The sequence below is a fragment of the Quercus robur genome, chromosome 5, assembly GCF_932294415.1.
Source record: "Quercus robur chromosome 5, dhQueRobu3.1, whole genome shotgun sequence".
NCBI classification, from domain to species: domain Eukaryota; kingdom Viridiplantae; phylum Streptophyta; class Magnoliopsida; order Fagales; family Fagaceae; genus Quercus; species Quercus robur.
In genome coordinates this window covers 17,878,142-17,902,715 of record NC_065538.1, presented here as the reverse complement: position 1 = coordinate 17,902,715, position 24,574 = coordinate 17,878,142, and the positions used below count along the sequence as shown (strand labels likewise).

The window sequence follows — 24,574 nt, the reverse complement described above, 5'->3', positions numbered from 1 at the left end:
ACAAACCTACTGTTTTAATTTTTTTTCCACTATATATTTAATCATAACTTAGCATATATTTGTTTTATTTTCCTTATAAAATAATCAAAAATAATTAATTTTTTTTTTGTGTTCCAATATATATTTAATCATTACTTAGCATATATTTGTTTTACTTTTCTTATAAAATAACCAAAATTTAAAATGAAAAAAAAAAAAATTAGACACATCATATCATAATTGGTGAAATGTAAAATAGAACAAAAAATGAGAAATGAATTATATTTGGTATGTACCTACCTCAGATTTAGATAATTTCAATGTAATTTGTGACATGTAAATAAATAAATAAATAAATAAAGGTTAAAAAAATTGAAAGATAATTTTTGTTTTTTGATTCAAGGACTTTCAATTTTACCCATGAGTTTACCCTTAAATGGATTCCAATCCCACTAAAAGAAGGGTAAAATACAATTAACAATTATGGGGTTTGGGCTAATACTAAATAAAAGCATTTACATTAGTTCATATATAATAGAAAAATGTATAAAATTTATATAATTTTGTCTAAAAATAACTCACATTAGTTTGTGTATAATTGTGTAAATTTACAAATTTGTCATAGTAACCAAATAAATTTACATTGACATTTTTTATTTTTTATTTAGTAGTTTGTTATTTCTTTACGTATTTTGAAGATGAAAGAATAAAGTTAATAGGGCTTGTTGTGTATAAAGAAAGAAAAATAATTAAAAAATCAAGAAAAATTGATATTTTAATGACATGTAGTATAAAGTAGATAATATAATGTAAAATATTTTCAAAAGTGGATGTCTAAGTCTATTACATTTCAAAACCGATCAACTAGGTTTTAATCATTGTGAAAAAAAAAGAAAAAAAAAAAGAGTAACAATTCAAGGATTAGATTAGGTTTAAGGATTAAGTTGGTCGGTTTTAAAAAAGTTTATACTTAATTAGTACTATTTAGTTTAAACTTATTTTACCAAAAAGAAAAAAAAAAAAAAAAACTACCTTGGAAATAGACATGTATTGAATTGTGTGAAACAATAAAAGTACAAAAAAAGTAAACACACCGTTGGATGAACGGTGCCTACAAATAAGGGGGCAGGTAGTGTTTTGTATTCTGTTCAGTGCTGGCGCCATTCCATAACAGTCAATGGACTCTTCTCCGATTTCAAGGTTCCGCTGCTTCGACCCCACCAACTCCTACACCACCACCACCACCACACCCAATCACACCCCAATTCCCCGCCACCGCAACAACTACAAGGGCACTTTGGCAATTTCCGTCAACTCCGAGCCCAAAATCGTCTCCGGCGAAGCTGGTTATGTTCTTGAGGACGTTCCTCACTTCACCGATTACATTCCTCACCTCCCTGTCCGTATCTCTCTCTCTCACTCTCACTTTAAGGCTTTGTTTGGTTGCTGAGAAATGAAAAGGAAAAAAAAAATGAATTTTTTTTTTATCACCATCGGTCTTTTGTTGCAGAGAAAATGAAAGGAAAGAGAAGGAAAAAGTGATTTTAGAACCTTTTTTTTTTTTTTTTTTTTTTGAAGTTGATAACTTTAGCTTTTCTCTCTCTTTCTCCGATGGTCTGTTTGGTTGCCTAGTAAAACAGAGGGAATGGAAGGTAAAATGGAAATGGAAGGAATTTTATGACTTTCGTCTGGAGCCTTACGATGATATTGCTTGAGAGTCTGTTTGGTTGCCGAGAACAAAACAGAGAAGAAAAAAGTCTTTTTTTTTTTTTTCTCTCTCTAAGGCTCTGTTTGGTTGCTGAGAAATGAATTTTATGACTTTTGTTGCAGAGAAAATGAAAGGAAAGAACAGGAAAAGTGATTTTTGAACTTTTTAATTTTTAATTTTAAAATTTTTAACTTTAACTGATCCCTCTCTCTCTCTGATGGTCTGTTTGGTGGAGGAGAAAAACAGAAGGGACGAAAGGGAAAAGGAAATGAAACGAATCTTATGACTTCCGGTCTGTGTTTATACGATATTATTGCATGAGAGTCTGTTTGGTCTCCGAGAACAAAACAGAGAGAGCAAGGAATTTTATCAATTTATGACTCGATGTTGTTTTATATTATAATATTGCATGAGTCTGTTTTTTTTTTTTTTTTTTTTTTGATAAAATTGCATGAGTCTGTTTGGTTGCAGAGAAAACAGAAGAAAGAAATGGAAATGGAATTTACGAAATTTTCTTTCTTGAATTTATAATTTTCTCTTATTTTCGGCCTGTTTGGTTGCGGAGAGAACTGAATTAAAAGAGAACGAAAAGGAATTAATAAGCTTTTTTTCGGTTTTTTTCTTTTTTTTATTGTTATTGCTTTTGTTTATGTTCTTGGAAATTAATACTATGTAATAGTTATAGGAGTTAAATTTTTTTAGTGTTAATTATTTATTTTTTTCTAGGGGAAACCATATAGCTGAAAAGAAAGTCAGATAATTCTTTTTATTTTATTTTTTTAACAGGGACTATTTTTATATATATAAAAAAAATTCTAAGAAGGCACTAGAAAATAAGCTTTAAGAGAAATCATGATTTTTTTTTTCAAAAATATTTTTGTTTTATATTATATGTTGTTGTTGTATTTAATGTGTATAAACTAGAAAAACAGAGGGGAAAAAAAATAGAAAGAAGGAAAGAAACTTAATAATTGGGAAGAAAAGTATAGACTGTGATCACTTTCATGACAATGTAACAAAATAAATTTCAAAGAGCGGTCTGTAATCAACAATTGAAGTTTTATAAGCACTGTGATTACTTCTATTAAATTTGACTTGAAGAGGAAAGGAGTTTATGTGAGATGTAGCTTATTCTTTATATTATGTTATCATGCAGACATATCCGAATCCGTTACAAGACAATCCTGCCTATTCAGTTGTTAAGTAAGTTGATGCATAAATTCTCCTTTCTGTAGCCGAGTTTGATGGTTAATTTTTGCCCGGATGCTATAAACAGATTTGATGATTAATTTAAAATTGTCTTCTGATTTGACCAGGCAGTATTTTGTTAATGTAGATGATACGGTTGCTCAACAGGTAAATGATCTGTACTGGTTGTTCTTTCTGATGAATTTTTGTCGTTTAATGGTTTTACTGAAATGTAAGTGTATTGTTTTCTAATTCCAATATTGTTCCTTTGTATAGATTGTTGTTGCGAAGGATAGTCCAAGAGGGACACATTTTCGTCGTGCTGGACCTCGTCAAAAGGTCTAGACTTTTACTCCCCCTTAGAGTTCATGATATTCTCTGTCCATGTTATTGTGAATAACGGCACATGTTTTGAATGTTTCTCAGGTGTATTTTGAATCAGAGGACGTGCATGCATGTATTGTAACATGTGGTGGTCTATGCCCTGGTCTAAATACAGTGATTAGGGAAATAGTATGTGGATTATACCACATGTATGGTGTCCACAAAGTTCTTGGGATTGAGGTGAGCAAACGCTTCTGTCATTACATTAAACTTCAGTATAGGTTCTTGTTTGGATTTTTGGGAAGTACAAGGAAAAGGAAGGTAGAATGCTGACAATGCTAGAAAATGTTGTTGATAGCATTCTTTCTTATATTCTTTTCCTTCTTGTTGAAGTTTTTGACATCTGAAAGGAGACCAACACTTTGATTTTATGACTCAACTCTGGTGTTGGTTAGTACTTTATTTGTGATAGTGTTAAAAAAAGAATGCATAATTATACAATATTGATTAAAAGGGTCTTTTTGTACATATAGGGAGGTTACCGAGGTTTTTATGCTCGAAATACAATTCCTTTGACACCAAAGGTGGTGAATGACATCCATAAACGTGGTGGCACCATCCTTGGGTCATCACGTGGAGGCCATGATACCTCTAAAATTGTTGACAGCATTCAGGACCGGGGAATTAATCAGGTTAATTTGTCTGCCCTTTTTAATTCATACATCTGACCGCATTCTACATTGTTGCATCTACCTTTGCAAACTAATCCCATATGTTGATTTTTTTCCTCTTTTTAAATATCATCTCAGGTTTACATAATTGGAGGAGATGGAACTCAGAAAGGGGCTTCTGTGATTTTTGAGGTAATTCAGTTTAATGTGGAAGCAATGATTTTTTTGATAAACAAGTCTTACAATGATGGGATTATGTGTGAGTTTTGCTAAAAAGATAATTATAAAATTGAGTTAGAATAATTGCTGGTCATAGTATTTAGTTATTTATAAATAACTTATGAATGCAGGAAATTAGAAGGCGTGGCCTTAAAGTTGTGGTGGCAGGAATACCAAAGACCATTGACAATGACATTCCGGTAGTTCTCAAGCTCAACATCTGAAGTTTTATTTATACCCATCTTCTGATCCAAAACTTTGATATGATGTTGGAATTGACTCAATATTGAATATTATGCCCTTTTTGGTTCAGGTTATAGACAAGTCCTTTGGTTTTGACACTGCAGTTGAGGAGGCTCAACGAGCTATTAATGCAGCCCATGTTGAATCAGAAAGCTTTGAGAATGGTATTGGATTTGTCAAGTTAATGGGCCGCTACAGTGGTAAGCTTCTTTCTTTAGCAGCTATTTTAACAGATCAAAGAAGTCACACCTGAAAAATTGTTGGTTTGATTTGAACCTGTGCTTAATGTTACAGTGAAATGAGCTTACATTGAAAAGAGAGCTAAAGACTTTCCTTAGTAATGAACATTCAATTTTCATGGCTACACAACTAGGGCCACTATTTAGGATATATCTTTATTCCGTTTCTTTTTCTTTTTTTTTTCATTGATTTCGTGACATCTATGCATGTTGACGGCTTCATAATTTATAAGAAGTTTCTCTTTCCTTGTTGCCTTTCTTCCACCCCCTCCCCCCCCAATTTTTTTTTTCCTGTACTTAGAACTTTTTCTCGTTATTTGAGCTATATTTATAATTTGCTAATTATTCTTAGATTTTTCATTGATTCACGTGGCAAATCGTAGCATTCTGAGCAAAAATTCATCTTTTTTGCATTTGTCATTTTATGGAATAGAAAATTTAAATTCTAAATCACTTCCTACTAATCCATACCAATATTAATATTTCTCCTCCTTATTTAAGTCTTTCTGTTTTAACTTCTTTCACTTTTTACTTGGTCGTCTTTAATTCTACTTGAGCAAGCCTCAAGCATTCTTAAATGATCACATTGATCAACCTAGGGTGCTGATTGCTGAATGGGGCATGTCCGCCTAGTAATTAAGCATCCAGGTCAATTAGTGTTCTCATTAAGTGCCCCCCCCCCCCCCCCCTTTTTTCTGTTTTTGAGGCATTTCTCTTTCATAAACTCTTCTTAATTAAATCAGCCATTATAAAGAGAAACAATGTTTCTTAAATTAGCTTCACCTTATTCTTGTCATGCAGGATTCATAGCAATGTATGCTACTCTTGCTAGCCGAGATGTGGACTGTTGCTTGATTCCCGAGTCACCCTTTTATCTTGAAGGACCTGGTGGGCTATTTGAATTCATTGAGAAAAGATTGAAAGAACATGGACACATGGTTATAGTAATGGCTGAAGGTGCAGGACAAGAGCTGCTTTCTGAAAGCATTCGCGCCAATGACCAACAGGATGCTTCTGGTAATAAGCTACTCAATGATGTGGGTCTATGGATATCTCAGAGGATTAAGGTATAAATTCTAGGATATTTTATTTCACTATGGTGTTAAATGTATATTTTTTTGCCATGCCTTGCAATTGTGAACATATCAGCTTTGATTTAGCAATGAAAGGACTGTAAGAGGAGTATTTGTGTAGTGACTTCTAAGTTCTAATTAGAGGCTTTGCCTATAATTTCCTTTTTGCTTTGGGATATGATACTGGAGACTTATGAAGTAATTCAAGTTATTCAACTGTATAAGGTGCCCCTTCTCAGTTTGACAAATAGTAAGCGAGATTAGCACTGCAACATGGTGAATTGAGTGTCACTCGCTTCAATTGATATGATTTATAGAAAATCATGTGGGGGCTTATAATTTTATTTCTTTTCAGAGAAATGCTGTTAATTACCAGTGACTAGATTACAAATATGAAAAGTTCTTCCAAGTTAATCATAGGTTTTTTGTTGCTCAGGATCACTTCAAGAAACCGAAGATGGCTATAAATCTCAAATATATAGGTTAGTTTATTGAAATAATTTCTTCTTATTATATGTTTCTTTTTCAGTTTGTCCTTCAATATGATTAGAAAATGATAAGACTTTGTTTGCTTGCAGATCCCACTTACATGATACGTGCTGTTCCGAGCAATGCATCTGATAATGTTTATTGCACCCTCCTTGCACACAGTGCAGTTCATGGTGCAATGGCAGGGTATACAGGCTTCACAGTTGGCCCTGTTAATGGAAGACATGCTTACATACCATTCCGGGTGAGTTTCTTTGATTCCAAACAAATTTCTTATCTTCCCTTAAATCATATTTAGTTGGCTCTGTGGGCTATTCGCACGTAACTGCTGGAATTGCATATGTATGGCCCCTGCATGTGCGAGCAATCTGAAACTATGCTTCTTGCTACATTATACATATCAAGGAAGCCCAATTGAACAAAGTTCCAGTTTACAACGTCATGCAAATTGAACAGATTTAATTGACATTTGATAATATCAAGCCTAATTTTCTCCTCTTTAAATATTGCCGAAGGGAACTTGCAACTTATCCAAAAAAGAAAGAAAAAAAATTCTAGTGGATTAAACGAGAGATGAGCTCTTTCAATTAAAGCTGGAGCAATATCAGTTTTATTACAAGCAACTACAACTTTCTTTCTTTTTTAATTCATATGGACTAGTTTGCTCAAGTAAATCGAATTTTCTGTGCAGCGGGTGATCGAGACACAAAACAAGGTTGTGATAACTGACAGGATGTGGGCAAGGCTGCTGTGTTCAACCAATCAGCCAAGCTTTTTGGACCATAAAGATGTCGTCGGAGACGAGAAGGAGGAAGTACCACAAGTCCAATCAATAAATGGGGAGAACCATTTAGAAGCAAGAGCAACTAAGCATAGAGAGCCGAAAGATGTCACTGAGGACACAAGAGAGGAAGAACCACCAATCCTGCTAGTAAATGGGAACAGCCATTTAGAAGCCATAATGGCTAACCAAAAGTGACTAGCAGCACCAATTCAATTTGAGCAGCTGCTAATTTTAAGTTATCTGTCATTGGGGGTACCCCTATTCTTTATCTTTTTGTTGCATGCTGATATAAGTTCTACCAAGTGAACCCTATACCCAGTGGTGATTCATATCATTTTAGTGTGAAATTACCCTACCATAGATAGGGGCTACAATACTTTCATAAAGAACCACTGTATATTATTCTGAACGGTGGTTATGACAATATTATACGGGAATATACAATTATATCTGAGCCTTTCATAAGTACTAAATAGATATATTTGCACTTAAATTCTGTGCCTACGTGCATTTCTCCACTTCATTGTAGATCAGATTGGAGAGAGAGAGTTATAAACATCGAAGATCTTGAGGAAACATGTCATGGCAATTTTTTTCCTCTCCCCCCTGCTTCCCTAAACCAAGCAAACCCAAGAGAAAGATAGGCCTTCGCTTTGAAGGCTGGTACCACCAAGGCCATCTTATATGCCCAAAATCAAAGATCCTTGTCCATGAGAAAACCCTAGTTCGTAGCTTTGAAGGCTAAGCCAGCAAGGCCATCTATAAGACTAGCAAATACAAGTCAATCTTGCCATTTTCAGCATGGACAGAGTTTTACACCAAAATATACCACATGACAACTCAAAAGATTATCCACTGTGGGTTCCAGTTAGCTTAATAAGTAAAGTATTTTGTTGTTAAATAAAAAATTTGGAATTCAACCCCGGTCTACACTAAAAACCAATCAGTATCTTAGCTTAATAATAGAGAACAATTATTATGAAATGGACGCTACAGATTTGAAATACTATCATATCTATAAAATAAAAATAAAAAGATTATATGGGTGTACTTTTTATTACATGACTTGCTTAATAATTATTTGATTTGTTTAAATGTTTAATACACGAAAAAGGTTTTATAAATCATCAATGATCATGTAATGGGCTGGAGGAAGAATATGTCCAATATATAAGGAACCAACAGGATCAGTGGGACTCTTAATTTCAATAACAATCCTTTGCATCACTCTATGAACAAGTTTTATCTTAAGTTTACTAAGGCCAAAAGCAACCGGCAAGCAAACATTATTCCTTATAATCACATCATTCTCAACAGGAAAAGTTTTTCCAATTAAAATTGTTATTGCCACCACTCGCTTGAATAATGCATGAGATGCTCATTCTTGTGAAGTTTCTCCAGCAACATTTTATTAGCTTTGGCACTAACAATTCTTCTGACAAAGTTTTGAACATGAAGCATCTTATCATTTACATATTTGTCAATGGTACACCAAGGACTGATGTGGAATGCAGCAGCACATTTAAATACATAAAGGAAAATACAATATAATTGACTAGGGATCAGCAAAGTGCTCCAAAATAAACAATATATTCATTTTGCTATGCGGTTGTAATAATTGTACTATTTTTCATGTGTAACATTTTCACACCTAAGATTTGCAGAATTTCTACAAATCTTAATGTAACACAAGGAGTAAACCTGATCTCCATCTTCATTTCAGTGTGCCCTGAACACGGTGTTACTAACCTCTTTCAGATTCCTGCAGCCTATGATTTCCATTCCTTCCAAACCATGAGATCCTAAAGATTTCTCGGCTGATTTGGGAACAATACACATTTTATAGCCCAGTTTTGCCACTGTGTTTACCCTTTTCTCCATTCTAGGTACCAAAATATTGAAACAAAACAGTCTCAAAAATCAAAAGTCCCATTTAAGCAGGAAAATAATTAAACAAAGGAAAAAGCATTCCAAATATATGTGCTAGCTGCAATGCTAGCAAATCTCATATGAACTGCTAAGACAAGGTCCACTAATAAATTTTGGTATTGCATTATTGAAATGAATTCTAAACACCAATCAACAATATCCAATAATTTTATCAAAATTTTGTGCATGGAATTAGTTGCTTTGCCTAGCTCTAGGCTTACTACTATCAGAAAGGTTATTTGTGCTAGCTGCAATGCATCTGATAATGTTTATTGCACCCTCCTTGCACACAGTGCAGTTCATGGTGCAATGGCAGGGTATACAGGCTTCACAGTTGGCCCTGTTAATGGAAGACATACTTACATACCATTCCGGGTGAGTTTCTTTGATTCCAAACAAATTTCTTATCTTCCCTTAAATCATATTTAGTTGTCTCTATGGGCTATTTGCACGTAACTGCTGGAATTGCATATGTATGGCCCCTGCATGTGCGAGCAATCTGAAACTATGCTTCTTGCTACATTATACATATCCAGGAAGCCCAATTGAACAAAGTTCCAGTTTACGATGTCATGTAAATTGAACAGATTTAATTGACATTTGATAATATCAAGCCTAATTTTCTCCTCTTTAAATATTGCCGAAGGGAATTTGCAACTTATCCAAAAAAGAAAGAAAAAAAATTCTAGTGGATTAAACGAGAGATGAGCTCTTTCAATTAAAAAGCTGGAGCAATATCAGTTTCATTAAAAGCAACTACAACTTTCTTTCTTTTTTTAAATTCATATGGACTAGTATGCTCAAGTAAATCGAATTTTCTGTGCAGCGGGTGATCGAGACACAAAACAAGGTTGTGATAACTGACAGGATGTGGGCAAGGTTGCTGTGTTCAACCAATCAGCCAAGCTTTTTGGACCATAAAGATGTCGTCAGAGACGAGAAGGAGGAAGTACCACAAATCCAATCAATAAATGGGGAGAACCATTTAGAAGCAAGAGCAACTAAGCATAGAGAGCCGAAAGATGTCACTGAGGACACAAGAGAGGAAGAACCACCAATCCTGCTAGTAAATGGGAACAGCCATTTAGAAGCCATAATGGCTAACCAAAAGTGACTAGCAGCACCAATTCAATTTGAGCAGCTGCTAATTTTAAGTTATCTGTCATTGGGGGTACCCCTTTTCTTTTCTTTTTTTGTTGCATGCTGATATAAGTTCTACCAAGTGAACCCTATACCCAGTGGTGATTCATATAATTTTAGTGTGAAATTACCCTACCATAGATGGGGGCTACAATATTTTCATAAAGAACCACTGTATATTATTCTGAACGGTGGTTATGACATTATTATACGGGAATATACAATTATCTCTGAGCATTTCATAAGTACTAAATAGATATATTTGCACTTAAATTCTGTGTCTACGAGCATTTCTCCACTTCATTGTAGATCAGATTGGAGAGAGAGAGAGAGAGAGAGAGAGAGAGTTATAAACATCAAAGATCTTGAGGAAACATGTCATGGCAATTTTTCTCTCCCGCACCCCCCCCCCCCCCGCGCCCCCCGGCTTCCCTAAACCAGGCATACCCATGAGAAAGACAGGGCTTTGCTTTGAAGGCTGGTACCACCAAAGGCCATCTGTTAGGATGCCCTAAATCAAAGATACCGTTTCCATGAGAAAACCCTAGTTCGTAGCTTTGAACGCGAAGCCAGCAAGGCCATCTATAAGACTTTAGTGATTAGCAAATACAAGTCAATCTTGCCATTTCCAGCATGGACAGAATTTTACTCCAAAATATACTTCGTGACAACTCAAAAGATTATTTACTATGAGTTTCAATTAACAAATAAAGTCTTTTGTTGTTGAATAAAAAATCTAGAGTTTAACCTTAGTCTACACTAAAAACCAATTGGTGTTTTGGCTTAATGATAAAGAACAATTATTATGAAATGGACACCATAAGTTTGAAATACTATCATATTTATAAAATAAAAAATAAAAAGATTATATGCGTTTACTTTTTATTACATGACTTGCTTAATAGTTATGTGATTTGTTTAAATGTTTATTACACGAAAAAGGTTTTATAAATCATCAATGATCATGTAATGGGCTGGAGGAAGAATATGTCCAATATATAAGGAAGCAACAGGATAAGTGGAACTCTTGAGTTCAATAACAATCATTTGCATCACTCTATGAACAAGTTTTATTTTAAGTTTACCAAGGCCAAAAGGAATCTTTAAGCAAATACTTCTGTCACGTACAATGTCAGTTTGCTTAGGAGCTTACACCAATGCAACTGGCAAGCAAACATTATTCCCTACTAACATAACCACATCATTCTCAACAGGAAAAGTTTTTCCAATTAAAATTTGTATTGCCACCACTCGCTTGAATAATGCATGAGATGCTCATTCTTGTGAAGTTTCTCTGGCAACATTTGATTAGTTTTGGCACTAACATTCTTCTGACAAGGTTTTGAACATGAAACATCTTATCATTTACATATTTGTCAATGATACACCAAGGACTGATGTGGAATGCAGCAGCACATTTAAATACATAAAGGAAAATACAATATAATTGATTAGGGATCAGCAAAGGGCGCCAAAATAAACAATTAATTCATTTTGCTATGCGGTTGGAATAATTGTACTATTTTTCATGTGTAACGTTTTCATACCTAAGATTTACAGAATTTCTACAAATCTTAATGTAACACAAGGAGTAAACCTGATCTCCTTCTTCATTTCAGTGTGCCCTGAACACGGTGTTAATAACCTCTTTCAGATTCCTGCAGCCTATGATTTCCATTCCTTCAAAACCATGAGATCCTAAAGATTTCTCAGCTGATTTGGGAACAATACACATTTTATAGCCCAGTTTTGCCACTGTGTTTACCCTTTTCTCCATTCTAGGTACCTAAAATATTGAAACAAAACAGTTTCAAAAATCATAAGTCCCATTTAAGCAGGAAAATAAATAAACAAAGGAAAAAGTATTCCAAATATATGTGCTAGCTGCAATGCTAGCAAATCTCATATGAACTGCTAAGACAAGGACCACTTATAAACTTTGGTACTGCATTATTGAAATGAATTCTAAACACCAATCAACAATATCCAATAATTTTATCAAAATTTTGTGCATGGAATTAGTTGCTTTGCCTAGCTCTAGGCTTACTACTACCAGAAAGGTTACTTGGGCTCAGCTCCATTCACAATCAGGCTCACCAATCTAGTCAAAAGTTTGGCAAGCAGACCATAAAGAGGGCCAAGCCTTGATAGAGTCCAAATTCCAATAAGTTCTACACATGAAGAGCGTGATAACTCAGCTAAACTACAGTATCACTAAACAAAAACCAAAAAGTAGTAAAATCTGGTGGGGCTGCCTGAAATCCGTTTTACATTCTTTTTTTCAGAAGGGCTAGCAGAAAAATAAAATCTGGAAATGCTGGAGGATATACTTTGTGCATAGGAAATATATAACTGAATGCAATATAAGCAACAAAAGTAACTGTCACAAATGGAATAGAAAGAAGATTCCATAACTGAAAACAGGGAAGGAGATGCTACCAGACTGGCTAAGTTCAACAAAGATTGTACGTCTGAAACTTTGTTACTGAAAGTAACTTTTTTTAAATAAATTATTAGAGCAATGTTAACAATTAATACCAATAAAATGGAACTATATTGCTTACCGTGCGAACCTCACCGCCAAGTCCAACTTCACCAATGAACGCAATATTGTTTGGAATAGGAAACTCCAAAAAACTGGAGGCAAAAATAAGAAAAAAAGAAAAAAGAAAAAAAAAGAAAGGAAAATGATAATTGTAATCAGTAAATACATCCAAGGGGCAAGAGAGTGAAAAAAGAAAGTACTGCAGGAGGCAATTTTTATTTTTATTTCAATCAACATTGCAAAACTTGTAGAAATGCTGAAAAATACTAACAAATGCATCAAGTTGGATGTTTAAAATTTGCTATGAAAAATCTCATAAAGTATGTAAAATCCAATATTTAATTTAAAGAAATAAAGCATGAAAAGGGAAAAGGTAATGAGGTGAACTGGATCATAAAACACATGCCTGCTACAAATTGCTGCCGCTACTGCAAGATCCCCAGCAGTCTCACTCAGCTTCACCCCACTAACAACATTTAAAAAGATTGCCTATAGTAAAAAGTACAAAAACAAGGGAAACCACTGAGTTAAAATACATTAACCATTTAAGGAAAAAGGATCAATAAAGGCCCAAGTGCTTAACATAGCTCAAGAGATAGCAAAATACAAGGGAACACATTTCATAATCAAATAATCAACTGCATCTTCTTTTTCCTGAAATACATCAATCTCTGAATAAAAGGCACCAAAGGGCTCGGTATTTAAAAAATTATACCAATGGCAACAATAAAGTCACCATGGAGGATTTGCATTGAAACCAAAAAAAAAAAAAAAATCATGCGATTGAATACTTCTACTAGCTATAGTACTCTAAAATGAAAATGCATTACAGCTTTTAGCAGTTTAAGGTGATGTGCAGATTTTTCAATGAATTTGTTAGAATAATGGTCTGGTGTCAAAATTTTTACAGTCTTACTATGCTAGTCTCCTAGATCAAACGTGTATGTCATGGAGGTTGGGTATGAGCGTAGGATAAGTAGGGTTTATCAGGATCTGCTGTGTATGGAATAATAGTATTGTGTTTAAATGGCATATATTCAAATTCTTCCAAACATAATTTGAATGTTATTGTCAACTGATATTTCTCTTATATTCATGTGTTTGACTGTATATTAAAAAAGCTGATTCTATTGTTATTAAAAGCATAACGTGTTGCCCTCATCATGCTTCATAAGCTTAAAAAATAGCTCTGCACCTTCTTCTTTTTTTAATAAGTCATTATGTTTTCCCTTGTTACCTTGTCCTCAAAACATTATAAAGTTTTCACTAATCTTTTTCAGTTGAAAGCCTCAATCCGGGAAAAACTTCAAAAGAAATTAAATGACAGAACCCAATTATAAGCCACATAACTACAGAGAAGAAAACTAAATTGGGGAACAACTATTATGGAGGTTTATGGAGTTGGAGGGATGAAATTCTCTTCCAATCCATATGTGGCTATCAAATGACTATCCACGTGCATTTTTTATTATACAACTTATTTAGTCATGTGACTTGTTTAAATACTTAATGAGTTGTGCGATTAAAATGCATGTTGATGGTCATCTGATTGCCACATACTAGGTTAAAAAATATTCATCCAAACTGATTTAAGATAAAACTTTATCTATTGCGGAAACATCAACTTACATTCTCTTGAAGCTTGAGGCCAGTTTGCTTCATCAGAACCTACAATATTTAAGAGATTCAAGATGGTAAGCTTACAAGTGTGGACCATCATTTAAGGCAACCTTTTATGTTCACTGCCAATAAGTACAATGTCATCTTGATGATCATCTAGAATAGTGATTTGAATTATTTATTTAAAAAAAAAAAAAAAACTGAAAAGCAATAACATAGTGACAAAGTGGGCCTTACCCTCTGGTTGCTGAAAATAAAATATAACACATATTTCCAAAAAAAAAAGAAGATTTTTTAAGACTACATTTTTTTCTGTTTTGAATTCTAAATTTAAAAAAAAAAAAAAAAAAAAAAAAAAAAAAAATCAAATAATCCCAACAGTTTGTCTTGCAGTTGAGGAAAGATCATTGTTAGAATTATAGTTAAATGATTAAATTCACAATTTCCTAAATGCCTAAACTATTGGGAGAATCAATAATCTGTTATGATATTAGAGCATGTAGTCTTGAGTTTGAACCCTGTCCTTAGGTCAATGCATGAACAACCACATTGGCCTAATTGACTTAATAAACAAATCAAAGGTTGGCCTAATCTGATTGCTAAATACAAATGATAGGTTCAATTGAATCATTGTAATCTCACAAACAAAGTGGAACTGGAACCTGCAAAGCACTAGTAGCATGAGAGTAAAACATCACAATGGCAATGAGCATTTGAAAACTACAATTTGATAAGGTGGGTGTCAGATTACATGACAAAGAGAATGTTTAATTTAATTATTTCTCACCATCCAAGGAAATTTTGTGAAACATAGCAAAAAGACAGAGATCGGTATGGAAGATATTGCATGAGCATGTATATTAAAAGAACTCCAGACCATTGCTTACAGAAATAATCATGTCAGCTCTGCTTGCTTGAATGCCATTAACTTGCCTTGAAGCTATTGACCCAGATGCACATAATGCCTACATAGATATTCAAACGTCAGTCAAAATGTTTCTAGACAAGTCAAATATGATAGCAAGCCTATTACAGTCAAGTCTATGGATTCCATTTATTCATTGGAAAGCAATACCTCAAACTCTATAGATTTTCTGGAAGTAGATAATTTTGACTTGGTCTTTCAATTCATTGCTAGTTAATGTTGCAAATCAATTGAAAATTATTGTAGATATTATCAATAAAATTGCAATCAGTTTATTTCTTTCATCTTGTGGATCCAAATTTATTTCTTTTTAATTTACCGAGCCCCTTATGAATTAAAGGATTTGCTCAAGCTAGAATGAGATCTAGCGCTACTTTTTTTATTCCTTTTTGTGTCATAGAATCATATAGTTTGTGGAAACATGTCAAATTCAAATGTATGCTGCAACAAAGGATTAAAAATGAAGTACAAAATTACCAAAAAACTACCTGAACTTCGATTAGGAAAGTTCGAGATCCATCCATAATCACAGCCACAGCTAGTCCAGCTAAATACTCTGAATCTGAGTACTGATCACTTAAAAACATCTCACTGGGGTTCGAAACAGCTTGCAGTCCAGATTGTGACATTTCAAATACTCCAAGCTGACAGCAAGCATTAATCCTATTATCAACCCAAACTGAAGAAACTCTAGTATTATTTAGAAGGATGATGAAGCTCCTTAAGTAAACCTTACCATTCAATTTTTAGGTGAATACCCTTCACAAAAATGAAAATCATATGCATCCTCTATCCTCTAAAAAATTCATGGCTCAAAAAATACATAATTGCCTAAGTAATATAAGTGCTACACTAGAAAATAAAAACTTCAAGGAGAAAGCCTATTGTCCATTTAGACTAACTTAGAGCTTTGTAAGAAATGCATTCAATTCATTGCTAGAGGTTGAGCTTTGGTGCGATGGCAAATGCCTTCCACCAAAAGCGACAAGTCGCAGGTTTGAGTCCAAGAATCAGCCTCTCCAAAAAAATTTGGGGTAAGGCTGCCCAACCATGGCCTCTCCTAGACCCCACAAGAAAAGTGGAAGTTTTGTGCACGGATACTACTTTTTTAAGAAATGTATTCAAAATGAAACTTTATTTACTGATTACCATGCCTTTTTGATAAGTAACTTATATAACTTGTCAACACGTTCTTTTTCATTCCGATGCTAGACCATGTGAGATAAACTACACAACTTACACAAAAAAGATTGAAGACAGACCACTTTGTTCAATCAACATCAATAAGCTCAATTCTCTCCCCACCCCCCCCACCCCCCCCCCAAAAAAAAAAAAAAAAATCAATAAGCTCAAGATGACTTGTTGAGTGCGTCAGCTAGTGTAGCCATGGACAGAAAAGCAAGCACAACCAAAACATGAAGCAACAACCTCAAACTCAAAAATAAAACTTAATACAGTCATGACAATCATCACTATCAGCGCTGCCAATTAAAAGATGTAAAGATAAGGATTGAAGGGCAATATGCCCATTTAGTTCTAAATGGTTCTGCATGCAATTTTTAAGTGGAATGTAATTTGAAGCATAAACAGCATAATGATGTAGGATACATATTATAAATAAAATTGAAGCAACAGCATCTCTTGATGGAATACCTCATCGGTGGATCCGAAACGATTCTTCAGAGATCTAAGCAAACGATAGGATGAGTACTTCTCCCCCTAAAATATTGACATGAGAATATCAGTTATCTATTTCTGGCATCATGGCATAGTTAGCACATCCATCACATTTGGAAGCTCCAACTAACCATGAAATACATACATTGCTAGAAGCTAATTATTTTTAGTAATATGCATGCAAGACAGGATATAATAAAACCACTCAGATGAGAATAAAGTAAAAATCTTGATGGCTTCCAATGCAAGGAATATCTGATCTCCAACTGGCTCACTTGGCAAAGTCTAGGATAATTTATGGTTGTGGTTCTAATTTGATACAGGATATTAAGGATCCAAAAATAGACTACATGCTAGTAACAGAATATATATATATATATATATATTTGATAAATCCAATAGTTACAATGGGGGGGGGGGGGGGGTTTGAGTCTTGGATGTCTCCGTTGGAAACATCAGGAGGTGCCAATTGAGCTATGAGACTCCTAGCACTAGTGAAAGAAAATATAAAAAGGAAGACTACAAAGCGACCATGTGCCACCTTTACCAACTATGCTGGAAAAGAAAAGGTAACAAGGTACCAACTTCCATATATAAAACAACATCAACAATGTGCTCCAAGACATGAGGTCCTGCTAAATCTCCGGATTTTGTCACATGTCCAATCTGAAATACAAAAGAGCAGAAAAGCATTACTTAGCTATCACAAAAGTTGAAAACTTTACAATTGATAGACAATATTTGAAGAAAAGCCTATAGATCAGTCTAATACAATACCATATTATCAACTGATCATACTCTGCAAAAGAAAAGGTTACACTTAAATGCATGTCTAAAGTATAGAAGACAAATAAAAAATCAAAACACTTGACAAAATTACTCGAGTGCCAAAACAAAGGTGATGCTTAGCATCGCATAACCAACTTATCAGTCATACTAAACAAAGGTGAAGCTTAGCGTTGCATATCCAACTTATCAGTCATGTTATTATAAGTTCAGCCCATGAGGGGATAAAGTTTGGAGGTTCACTTGTTATGAGTTCAGGTGATGCTCAGTATTGCATATCCAACTTACCAATCATACTATTATAAGTTCAGCCCAAAAGAGGATAAGTTTGGAGGTTCACTTGTTAGTTTTGGGATCCCACGTTGATGAACAAAGGTGATGGAGCCTTTGATGAAAAAAACAATTTAGTCTTTGCAAATCACTATCAAAGATATCGTATTTTTAGTGCAATAAGGATTGATTAAGGAATTGGGTAAAAATTCAAAAGCTGGCCACTATTTCCAATGATAATGGGAAGAACTTAAGATGAAGGTGGTGGGTATTATTCGTTTAAGTCTTTCCCTAGAAGTATAGTGTGTTGAACGAGATTTCACCTTAAGAACAGTGAAAATTTTTAAAGAAGATAAATATGTTAAAAGCCATTTACAAGTCGTTTGTACTTGAAGAGAGAGTTATATCAACTGCTTGTGGAGGAAATTACTAAAATTAAGAATCATATGTATGCTTTTATAATTTAACTACTCAATTCTTGAACATAAATACCAAGATTGAGGAGGATCAAGCCCTATTGCTTTTAGACTCACTTTCACCTTCCTATGATACTTGGTGACTGTAGATACCTGGTGACTGCACTGTTGGTAAGGAGACACTCAAGTTTGAAGACGAGATGTCAATTTTTTTTAGAGACAAAAAAGTTTAAAAAGCGAACAAATAATTTGGAAGTTGAGACATTTGTGGTGAAATCCAAATCAAGCCAGGGTAGGAGTATGTTGTGCAAGAAGAATTTTGATATAAAGAAGTCAAGATCAAAGTCTAGTGATAATATTGTCAACAGAGACAACATAACTAATATCAACATAAGAAGTTAAAACTTGACCAAGAAAAAGTCAAGATAGCAGAAGGACACAAATACAACAATTGCTGCAATAGATATCATGGATGAAAATAGTGGCGATGTTCTTGTAGTTAGCAAAATTACAGATTTCATTAAAAAAAATTTTGGGTTTTAGATTCTGCCAGCTCCTTTTGTATGTGTAGTAATAAAGATAGGTATATGTGTAGGAATAGAGGTAGGTCTGACAAAAAAAGATTATGATGAAAGTTCTGTTATTAGAAATGTGGAATGTAAAGTAATAGAAACAGGTACAATAAAAATTAAGATGTTCAATGAGAGCGTGAAGATTTTGGGTAGTGTGAGACATGTACCAAAACTTAGAAGAAATATAATTTCTTTAGGTTGCTTGGATTATTTTGGCTATGGATAATATTCTATAAGAGGCAATGTTATATAAGTTAATAGAATTGTTTTGATGGTAATGAAGGAAGAGATATGTGAAGTGCATAGAGGAGAAAAAGCAAAGAGGAGCCTTTAGTTCAACAACCGAAGAGGAAAGATACTAATGGATAGAAAAGAGGATAATTTGTAGAGAATGCAACTGGTTTGGTTATAAGCTGAGTTTGAGTGTGAATTTAAAAATTGCTTAAACTCAACTAATCATATATTTTGTTAAGGACATTAGGGAGCTCCCTTTCCCAACAAAAGAGAGCAAAGAAAGTACAAAAAGGGATACTAATGAAGACATCACATGGGCTGGAGTGGAAATTGTTAAGTCCGACCCATGAGGGGATAAGCTTAGAGGTTTACTTGTTGGTTTTAGAATCCCATATTGATTAGAAGCATAATATGAGGGTGCAATAATTCTTATAGAGTGTTATTCACATATCAAAAAAGAAATAGAGAGGTGTAACAACCCCAATAAATAGGGTGGTGGTGTAGCTTTTGTAGTGTGTGAGAGAGTTAGAAGATAGATTTGTCAGATATGTTAGGGTGAGAGCACTTTTGGGCATATAGTGGATTTAGGTTGGTTTATATAATTATATTTGTGAGAGCTTGTGGATGACGTTGTAATTCATAATTGTGATAGTAATTTTTTATTGATGTTGCCTATGGATCTAGGCATAGAGTTTATTAAACCATATTAATTTTGTATCTTGTGTTGCTTGTATTTTATTGCTTTGCATGTTTATTCAAAACAAGAGGACATAGGTGGTAATAACTAATAACTGACAAGAAAATGGCATGGAACAAGAGAATCATGAAACAATTTCATGCAGAGCAGATTGTTGATCACAGTCTCTTTTTACAGTGGCAATATAATAAAGATTTTAAATTTAAACAGAAACACAATATAACCAACACACAGAGGTGAAAACCCACCAAATAATGAAGTAAAAAATGATTAACTGACTATCAACGAAAAAACACATCTATTCGAATTAATTTTTATTGGTAAGATATATAGGCACCCAGTGAATCATGAATCCATAACCTCACCCACTCTCCCATTATAATGGGAGGAGAATGTACCATTTGAGCTACAACTCATTGGCAAATCATCTTCTCCCATCATCAAGTGCTTATCATTCAAAACAACCATAAATTTGGCAACTTTTAATGAAGTTGAAGACCTATGAAGTATAGACACTTCATTTGGGGTTCTATACCTGTTTCAGACACAGGACACATCTGGGAGACTAGGACACTTCTACATATGTGTCCCAGCCGTTTCCTTTTACTTTTTTTTTTTTTTTTTGAAAAATTGCGTTACACGAGAGGGACACTTATCTTTTATTTCTTTTTAGTTTCAATCTTGAACGCTTATCTAGTTATCTTTTATTTACACTTTTGGATCTCATTCTTAGTTTGTATTCTAATTTCTAAACATCATTTTTAAGTCATGAATTCACTTTATTATCCATTACTGCTCTTAAACTGATATATGTTTAACATTATATGAAAAAATAAATTCTTAACAATATTTAAAAATATAAATTAAAAAATATTTAAGTTTATGTGTATCCCTATTGTGCCGAGTCCTAATTTTAAAAAAATTGACGTGTAGTATCAGAACCCGTGCTTGTGTCCGTGTTTCCTCGGTAAAGACATGCCAAACTATTTTAAACCCCAGATGCTGACAAATGCAACTTAAAGGATTTAACATAAAACATTAAATTGTCTTATTAAATTAAAAATAAAATAAATAAAAGATTAGTGGTGTGCTTAAACACTCAGACCTAGATGTGATGAATATGCATCCAAAAATGTCAAATGTTGGCTTCCTTTCAGACTTAGACAATGTATACGCACCAAAAGAATGGGGATGTTAGTCTTCTTCGCAAAACGCAGCAAGGCTGATGTGCATTCCTTCACCTGTCATGGATCAGGGCAATCTCAGAACCCAGTATATGTACTGTCCAGAAACCACCACATAACATCACAGCAAATATGTGCACTTTAAAAGTTATATTCTGGTCCAAAGTGCATTATTATATTCATAATCTGAGAGAAGGTAAGAATACAAGAAATCATTTTCAAATTGAAAACCTTTTGAGTTGTTGACAACCTAAAAGAGAAATTAGCATGGATATAAATGCTACACGAAATACTCTAAAATCAGAGGATTTGGAAACATTACCAAATAGAAAAAATATATTCAAACAGAAAAGGGAGCTAGGAGCCTAGGACTATTCCATTGTATGCATCACCTTGAAAAAAGCAGAACAGAACTAGCCCGCCCATATGGGTCAAACATCTTGAGCTAAAACCAGGATTTTGTTTTTTTGTTTGCCTGGTATGGTATAAGGATTGAAAATTCTAACCTGTGCAGGCCCTCCAGCACTTCCAGCCACACCTTCTAAATAAACAGTTTGAATTGAATCGACAATTATAACCCGAGGCGAGAGGGGCTGACTTTTCCCTAATATGTCCTGAAAACAGGCAAATGCATCAATTATTTTAGGCTACATTCACCAATGTTCCAGATATGCAGACCAGCAATTTTATACTTATGAAGCATTTGATAGATATATACAAGTAGTAGTTTCTAAGCATGACTTACTGGACAAATTGCACCTCATCTTTTTCAAGTCAGATTGCACCTCATCTTAAATCAACAAGAGTTTTCACTTTGCATCAATGTCCTCTTCAAACATTCACTTAGCATTTATAACATTATATATTGGATTTAATGAAAGTTGTCTTTTTTCTGCCACTTGATGCTGATATCTTACATCAACACTATGTAACCCAATGAGAAATCCAACAACATAGATTTGAAACTCATAAAACAAGAGTGATTTATATCAAAATAAAATTACATAAATCTTAGAATGATCTGAGTACGAGCAACATGATTGGCTGAAATTAAAATAATCATTAAAATAAAAAAATAAAAACTGTCAAGTCCAGAATCATGCACCTCAATCTCAGTATTAGAATATAAGAAAAGTTCATCTGCTCCTATACTCAAACGGTCAGCTCTGTTTCCAATTTGCTCAACACTCTGCCATAAGGGAGAAACAGCATTAAAGTTACTTCCAGATGCATAGCAAGGTCCAAGGAAAGTGAAAAAAAAAAAATCCACACAAACATGGTGAAATCACAAATTCCATTTTTGGAAACACTAAGTTGAAGATTTAACTCCATCTAGAGTCAACACATCACAGGCTTATGGAAACCATTTCAAGAATAAGAGGATTTGAGTCTATTTCAAAGGAATTAGAAGCAATATTCCCCAACTTAATTGAGTATAATTAAACCATCAGTTAAAAATTAAAACTAAAAATTTGACCCTTATTTCATGTTTGTGTGCTTCTTACCTAACAAGGAAAATAATATGCCTACCAAGAATTAGGAAGCCAGAACACGACCAAAAATGTATTGACAAAATACAGTTTTCTGCTTTCATCAAGGCAACAAGCCAGTATGAAGTTTCACAAACGCTAACCTCTTCACCAGAAACATACACAACTGGTGCTGGTTGACCAAGATCATTCCTTTCAGCTATCATAGCAGCAATCTTCGAATTATAAGTAAGAACTGATATCAGAATAAAACCATTTGTAGAGAAATATAATAATTACGAGTGCAGCCAGGTATAAAAAGTTCAAGTATTTCTGAGCAACTTTAAGAAACAAAGTCATCTGTATGCTCACAATGTAAAGCTACATAGATGAAAATTTGATCCTTAACAAATTTATACCTGCAACAACAGTGTACTCTTGCCAACTCCAGGATCACCACCAACTAAAACCAAAGAACCTTCAAAACCCAAAAGACACACAGCTAAAATAAGCATTGAACTCTCTTTGAATTAGAAGCTCAAACATTCAACTAATAGAATAGTTTGTCACGGGAGCAGAAGAATTAACTAATGAAAAAATTTATCACAGGCTAAAAAATAGCAGAACAGGATTCATTTTGCCAGATTAATAACCAAGGCAGAGGCTTGTATATAAATTGTTCTTTTAAACATTAAGTAAAATGTAACTCAGTGAAAAATAGTTCAAAACCATTTCTATATAATTCAACACTAAATTTTTTTCCAAAAAAAAAATAGCCATCAGATGTTAATTGTATAAATCAAAACAAGGTCACTCTGCAAGAAAGGATGTTTGTGTTCAAAAATCACAATTCAGAAACCAAAAGAATTGCTGATGTATGAACTGAAAAATATAGATGAGAGAAATTATAATTTTGTTTAACTTATGATTTTTATATTTAACATCCAACGAAAATTAATTTTATTAAAAGAATGTGTGTGTATTTTTTTTTTCCCTTTGAGGCAGAAACTATAGCAATAGCCGGTCAACAAGCCACAAAGAAATAGAGCCAAATAGCATAATCTTATCATTCCCAAAAGCTAAATTGACGTTAAATAATACCCATCAAACATACATTAATTGAATTTCATGATGTCAATATTATGTTCTACTAACTTTTAGCTAACAATACTCATCATAGTCATAGAAAGGTCGAGAAAACAAAAGCAAAAAATATTAAAAAGTAAATAAAAACACTAAATGGCAAACCTGGTACAATACCACCACCAAGCACCCTAGAAACCTCATTTCCAAAGGGTCCGTACCTAAATACGAATCACAAAACACAAAATCACATATCTTTAAGAACAAAACCACTATGCAATTCTTAAATAAACAAAATATACACTCCCCCATCAATTTCAAAGAACTTGATAATAAAAAAAAGACCTTTTATTTTTTGAGGATAATCAAACAATAATTAAATTTTACAAAACAAGTACCAATCCAGTTGATGATGTGGCAAACAACAAGATGATCCACGTCATCAAATTGATGATCCAAGTCAGCAATTTATGTGACACATTTTCTTGGTGGAAATGAAGTGATTTTCTTAGCAACCAAACAGAGAGTGAGAGTACCAAACTCACAGTGGAATTCGCCAATTCAACTGATTGATCCCTCGATTGACGTCCGTCAACCGCATCGGCCGCGACCCTCCGGCCTTGTGCGAGAGCCACGTCTTCCCCTCGGAAACCTCAGCTGATCCACCTTCCGAGAACCGCTTCAAGGTACCAACGGCATTGCACTCGCGGCACGTGCCCCACCACTGCCCGTCGGAGTGGCCGCAATCGGCGCAGACCCAAGAGAATCTCGCCTTCCCTTTCTTCTTGTTCCCGACAATGTCCAAATTGGGCTTCTTCGCATCCCCATTTCCGTCGGTGCCAGGGGCAGGGTCGTAAATAGACCAAGCGCGAGGGGCGGTTTCGGCGGTGGGGTTGGAATGGTGGAGAGAGGGAGTGGAGTGAGGGAAGTGGCGGGAAATTTGGGGAAAAGAAGAGAGTGAATTGGGAATCGAAGGATTGAGGCGTTGCAGTCTCTGGTTTTGGGTGTAGAAGATGAGTCTTAGAGCTCTCATGTCTGAGACTTGCATATGAGAGAGACAGAGAGAATGTGTGTGTCCTGGACTGGGTTTATCTAGGGTTTATGTGAGAG

At 34.2% G+C, this 24,574-nt stretch overlaps 2 protein-coding genes across 4 annotated transcripts; one reads left to right on the top strand and one right to left on the bottom strand.

The window, feature by feature from the left end:
- The first annotated feature begins 1,078 nt into the window (after positions 1–1,078).
- LOC126725330 (ATP-dependent 6-phosphofructokinase 7-like) lies at positions 1,079–10,042 on the top strand. 2 transcript variants are annotated; one of them, XM_050429993.1, is made up of 13 exons: positions 1,079–1,378; positions 2,844–2,890; positions 3,004–3,043; positions 3,152–3,214; positions 3,302–3,439; positions 3,733–3,891; positions 4,009–4,062; positions 4,221–4,289; positions 4,403–4,532; positions 5,373–5,638; positions 6,081–6,126; positions 6,223–6,377; positions 9,673–10,042. In XM_050429993.1, exons 1-13 carry the CDS (start codon positions 1,157–1,159, stop codon positions 9,958–9,960), a joined length of 1,677 nt encoding a protein of 558 aa, XP_050285950.1. In that variant the 5' UTR covers positions 1,079–1,156; the 3' UTR covers positions 9,961–10,042. The 2 variants fall into 2 exon arrangements, with proteins under 2 accessions (XP_050285950.1, XP_050285949.1); XM_050429992.1 differs by lacking the exon at positions 9,673–10,042 and adding an exon at positions 6,825–7,364 and having other exon boundaries at positions 1,086–1,378.
- On the bottom strand, positions 8,517–24,574 carry LOC126725329 (uncharacterized). Of its 2 annotated transcripts, XR_007655432.1 has the most exons (16): positions 24,010–24,574; positions 23,630–23,685; positions 22,801–22,859; positions 22,546–22,617; positions 22,018–22,101; positions 21,419–21,526; positions 20,907–20,969; positions 17,339–17,419; positions 16,730–16,795; positions 15,565–15,720; positions 15,039–15,116; positions 14,161–14,199; positions 12,938–13,020; positions 12,551–12,623; positions 11,534–11,772; positions 8,517–8,568 (listed from the first exon to the last, which is right to left on the bottom strand). XR_007655432.1 is itself a non-coding variant. In XM_050429991.1 (15 exons), exons 1-15 carry the CDS (start codon positions 24,510–24,512, stop codon positions 11,602–11,604), a joined length of 1,692 nt encoding a protein of 563 aa, XP_050285948.1. In that variant the 5' UTR covers positions 24,513–24,574; the 3' UTR covers positions 11,414–11,601. The 2 variants fall into 2 exon arrangements, 1 of the variants encoding a protein (XP_050285948.1); XM_050429991.1 differs by lacking the exon at positions 8,517–8,568 and having other exon boundaries at positions 11,414–11,772.